The following is a 5,782-nucleotide window of genomic DNA, read 5'->3' on the forward strand; positions in this document are numbered from 1 at the left end:
TGCCAGCAGGGGGGCCTGCAGGCAGAGAAGAAGCAGCCGAGCTGATGAGGACCAGTCGTCTCAGTATTTTGAGGGGACTTGTCTGACTGGTTTCCCGTGACATTGTGCTGACTGCCTGTCATTCCAGGCTTACATTACTTTCTCCTTGACCTTTGACACTTGCGTCGAACCCTTCAGCAGCAGGGCGGGACCGGGGCTCTCTGTTTGAACAGCCACCGTTTACTATGAGTTAGGGGCTCTCAAACCTGCCTGGGGGGGGTTGGCAGGACGCTAATGGCTGCTAGCGCAAACCGCTTGGACCCAGCTCATGCTACCGGGGTTCGGGGCGACGTTCTCTCCAGTCTCTCCTACCTCAGTGACAAGGTCAAGGGTGAACCCATTTGCAGCGGCGCTGCGTTCTGGGACCATAATTCTCTAGCAGCCCCCCCCCCCCCCCCCGGGTAAACAGTAATAACTAATCCACGCATCGAACACAAGCAGCACTTCCTCTGCAGCCCTGACGACTTCCCTCTTTGGTGCAGCGACTCTGCACACACACTCGCCGTCAGCAGCGCAAACACGGTTACCAGTAGCGTAGCCCCTCCCACCAAGCGTAGGCTACGTTTAACGCTTCCAACAGAACGAATATTTAAACCTGCCTGGAGACAATCCAACATTCCCCAACATGTCTGCGCTATCTTACACGGAATCTGGAATGAGTAATTTAATTTAATTAATCAATGACGATGCTTGTTAGGCGGAAAGAGGCGCGACAAGGGGAGGAATAAGTGGGAGAAGAAATGCATTCACACCTATCATCGAATTCTACGACAACGTTAATCCCATTAGGGCTGGAACTGATTGCTCGGGTCTGGACCCCGGCTGCCGCGGAGCCTCGGCCCCCGCCTGCTGCCGCGGAGCCTCGGCCCCCGCCTGCTGCCGCGGAGCCTCGGCCCCGCCTGCTGCAGCCTGATAGCAACTGCAATCACACTTGGCAATCTCTATCTGCACCGGAGATCGGCCCTGTGGCTTATCGAAAGTTCACATCAAACTAAAAGCAGAACAAAGAGGGAGAAAACACACACACAAACACACACACACACACACACACACACACACGAGAAAGCCACCAAGGCGCTGCATTGTGCCTTCGGCTGTGTTTTTGTGCATGTGCTTGGAATTTAGACACACTTGTGTTTTATTTCACTTAGCCTCACAAAGAATGAATTAATCTCTCAGCTGTGTGTCCCTACACCCGTGCACGTCCCTACAACGATCGTGCACGTCCCTACAACGATCGAGCACGTCCCTACAACGATCGTGCACGTCCCTACAACGATCGAGCACGTCCCTACAACGATCGTGCACGTCCCTACAACGATCGTGCACGTCCCTACAACGATCGTGCACGTCCCTACAACAATCGTGCACGTCCCTACAACGATCGTGCACGTCCCTACAACGATCGTGCACGTCCCTACAACGATCGTGCACGCGTAACGCTTTCCTTTCACAAGCACCGGTCTCACTCACATGAAAACGTTTTAAAGAAAGTCTTCCACTGATAAGTGAAAGAAAGAGATGGAAGCAGCAGGAGGACAGGAGGACAAGAGGACAGGAAGGCAGGAGGACAGGAGGACAGGAAGGCAGGAGGACAGGAGGACAGGAGGACAAGAGGACAGGAGGACAGGAAGCTCAGGGCAGTGATTTCCTTGTCTGGCCTCTGCAGGCGTCCTGCCGTGTTTTACTCAGGCTGACCTCTGAGCTCGCTCTCGCAGTGATGTCATAGGAAGCACACACACACACACACACACACACGCACACACGCACAAACACACACACACACGCACACACACACGCACACACACACACACACAGCACACACACGCACACACGCACACACACACACACACACACACACACACACACACACACACACACACACACGCACACACGCACACACACACACACACACACGCACACACGCACACACGCACACACGCACACACGCACACACGCACACACACACACACACACGCACACACGCACACACGCACACACGCACACACACACACACGCACACACGCACACACACACACACACACACGCACACACGCACACACACACACACACACACACACACACACACACGCACACACGCACACACGCACACACGCACACACGCACACACACACACACACACACACACACACGCACACACGCACACAATCAACAATGTGGATCTGCAGGGTGTTATCCATCTACCATCAGCAGGCCTCCTTATCAGCCCCAAACATCTCCCAGGGAGGGGGGAGGGGGGGGGGGGGCGACAGCGCTAAAACACACGGCGATGCATCCGTCCAGAAGCTCCGCCTCCCACACACCTTTTCACTCTTTCCACTATCTAGCCCCACGTCTCTTTACGTCCCTCTTATCGTTGCACTTGTCCCCCTGCCCTGCTTCTACTTTTCTCCTCTTCTAATTATCTAAAGATCCGGCCTCAGTCAGGGGCAAAGAAAACCACCGACGACAACACGGACGCCATAGCCAGCTGTAATCCCCCAATCTCCCCTCCGTCCTCCCGTCCTCCCGTCCTCCCGTCCCTGTCTTTTACTTTTCTCACTATCAGCATCAGTGATCGCTGCAGAGTTTTATCACGTCTCTAATCTCAACCGCCAAAATCTAAGCCCAGGGATCCAGCCCTAGCGGGCTGCCTGCCCGGCTGTCTGCCTTCCCCCCCCCCCCCCCCCCCCCCTATCTCCCCATCAAGGAACGAGGTCTTATCAGGCTGAGAGATCACCAACCATTGGGGAGGATGACGCACAAACAGACACAGACAAATATCTATCTGCTACACAAACTGCTTCTCCTCCTCGACTACGGGCTTCTGCTACGACTTAATGCGCCGCGCTGTGTGTGTGTAGAGTGTGTGCACACACACTCTACACACACACATTTTATTCTCCGTTCAGTAATCGACGCTGTTGATATTGAAATAAACAGGAAATCGATTGTTCATCGTTACGTTTCTCTTGTGCGAAGCCGAAACTGATCAGAACTCTAGTTTGTCTGTCAACACAAGATCCAAGTTTGAATTAGGCCTTAAAAGATTGATCACTGGAATTAGATGATTTTGTTTTTCTAACATCAACTGATCCCTGATGTGTGCTCTTACTTTCTTCATCCTTCACCTGTAACTCGGTAGAACTAGATTCAGAGCGAGACGCTTCATTAGCCCAGACTCGTATCAGCCATGAGCATCGAGACGCCGCCGATAAGCTCACAGCTTTATAAACAGGAAGCGCTGGTCGAGCACGGAGACCGGCCGCCTGCCCGATGGTCCAAGGAGACGTCTTTCAAGATGCCTTATTGAGTTAAAGGATAAATGAAAAAGATCCAACGGTAAGCAGCTATCAGCCGAGCGATCCGTCAGGCGGCCAATCAGACGCCCCATCGCTGGGAGAGCCAGAGGGAGAACGCAGCGGCGGCCTCAGACACAAAACAAATACAGAAGGAGCCCGTTTCCATGGTTATCGGCGCTCACATCGGATCGCTGCCCTATCTCGGTGAACATCGGCTTCTTCTGAGAACAGAATGAAACAGGAAGCCACGGCTCCAGTTGAGCTGCCGGTGGACAAAGCGTCCTCTGCAGGGGACGAAATGAAAAGTTTGGGACACAGTCTGGAGAGAGAGAGAGAGAGAGGCAGTCTGGATAGAAAGAGAGAGGCAGTCTAGAGAGAGAGAGGGGCAGTCTGGAGAGAGAGAGAGAGAGATGCAGTCTGGATAGAGAGAGAGAGGCAGTCTAGAGAGAGAGAGAGGCAGTCTGGAGAGAGAGAGAGAGGCAGTCTGGAGAGAGAGAGGGGCAGTCTGGAGAGAGAGAGAGAGGCAGTCTGGATAGAGAGAGAGAGAGGAAGTCTGGATAGAGAGAGAGAGGCAGTCTAGAGAGAGAGAGAGGCAGTCTAGAGAGAGAGAGAGGCAGTCTGGAGAGAGAGAGAGAGGCAGTCTGGATAGAGAGAGACAGAGAGAGAGGCAGTCTGGAGAGAGAGAGGGGCAGTCTGGAGAGAGAGAGAGAGGCAGTCTGGAGAGAGAGAGAGAGAGGCAGTCTGGAGAGAGAGAGGGGCAGTCTGGAGAGAGAGAGAGAGGCAGTCTGGAGAGAGAGAGAGAGAGGCAGTCTGGATAGAGAGAGAGAGGCAGTCTGGAGAGAGAGAGAGAGAGGCAGTCTGGATAGAGAGAGAGAGGCAGTCTGGATAGAGAGAGAGAGGCAGTCTAGAGAGAGAGAGAGGCAGTCTGGAGAGAGAGAGAGAGAGAGAGAGCGCTTCATTTCACTTCGAGCTGTTTCGGGTCCGGCTCGTGTTGATCAGCTCCCTCTATGGTGGATCGTGCGTAATTACATAACGACCGTATCAGCTGTGCGTAATAACGACTGTAATAATGACTGTAATAACGACTGTAATAACGACTGTAATAACGTACAGCTGATACGGTCTTCCTGCAGCTAAAATCTACGCACAAAAAAAATCCAACCGAAATTGGAAATAACAAAGACGTAAAAATTAATTCCGTGCTATTTCCCGGTGAAGGTGAGATTCACGGGTTTTTACGCAGCTAACGGAGTACACACAGTACACACAGGACACAATACTAAATACTTTTTATTGATTTGTCCCTCGGAGGGCAATTTGGTTTACAGCAGTTACACTTTCTAACTGTAGTCTGCTGCCCAGGCGATGTGGGTGAAGTGCCTTGCCTAAGGACACAACGACAGTGTGCCTAAGCCGGGAATCAAACCGCCAACCTCTCGATCATAGGACGACCTCGCAACCACCTGCGCCACCATCGCCCCACTGCATGCCCCGCTGCACCACGCTGCTGGCCGCGGGGACCTGCGGGCTGTACACACAGGACACACAGTACACACGGTACACACAGTACACACGGTACACACAGTACACACAGGACACACAGTACACACAGGACACACAGTATACACAGGACACACGGTACACACGGGACACACAGTACACACGGGATACACGGTACACACAGTACACACGGGACACACAGTACACACATCCTTTGCTTGTTGCTTTTATCTCTTGTTTTTATTGTGTCCTTTGATATTTGCTTGGATGTGTAGCGCGTTTAGCATGAAATGTTTTATTGTGTTACGTTGTCGGTCTGCTCGGAGTTTGTGTGTTGAGGGACCCGGTTCGGCACCGGGCTCCGGTTCTAGCGGGGCTCGTCCCGTTTATTAACTTTATCGTGCACGGACAGTTCAACAGATGCGCGCGCGTGGCTCGACGCGCAACTCCTGCGCGTCCACAGCTGTAACAACCAGACGACACCGAGCAATGCGTGAAGCCTTACGCTTGATCTGCCGGGGCTTGCTCTGCTTCCTCCGGGACATGGCTGCTCCTCCCGGGGACCGGGGACCGGGGACCGGGCGGAGGCGCGGCGGGGGCGCGCTCGGTTCTTCGCTCTGCTGCTCCGGCTAATGCTGCGACGCGGCGCCCCGACCAGCGGCCGGAGGAGCCCGCATGCCCCGCTGCACCACGCTGCTAGCGGCGGGGACCTGCGGGCTGCCTGCGGGCTGCCTGCGGGCTGCCTGCGGGCTACCTGCGGGCTACCTGCGGGCGAGCCCGCTCCGTCGCTACGGCCCTTCTCTTCGTGCCTTTCCGTGCCTTTCCGTCACCTCTCTCTCCTTTCACGGTGTGCCTTCGCTGGGCGCGCCGCTGGAACAGCCGATCGCGCGTCCGTCAGCGAGCACTGCCGCGTGTCCGCGGACGTGGCTGTGATCGATAGC

General features: G+C 54.4%; 1 protein-coding gene across 1 annotated transcript in view; it reads right to left on the reverse strand.

Moving 5' to 3' along the window:
• zfpm1 (zinc finger protein, FOG family member 1) overlaps positions 1-5,426 on the reverse strand; it is a 101,318-nt gene extending 95,892 nt beyond the window's left edge. Inside the window, exon 1 of the mRNA XM_068739565.1 lies at positions 5,347-5,426. Coding sequence (XP_068595666.1) covers positions 5,347-5,386 — 40 coding nt within the window. The 5' untranslated portion in view covers positions 5,387-5,426. The remainder of the gene's footprint in view (positions 1-5,346) is intronic.
• Positions 5,427-5,782: the final 356 nt, after the last annotated feature.

Source organism: Brachionichthys hirsutus, chromosome 5 (assembly GCF_040956055.1).
Source record: "Brachionichthys hirsutus isolate HB-005 chromosome 5, CSIRO-AGI_Bhir_v1, whole genome shotgun sequence".
Taxonomy (NCBI): domain Eukaryota; kingdom Metazoa; phylum Chordata; class Actinopteri; order Lophiiformes; family Brachionichthyidae; genus Brachionichthys; species Brachionichthys hirsutus.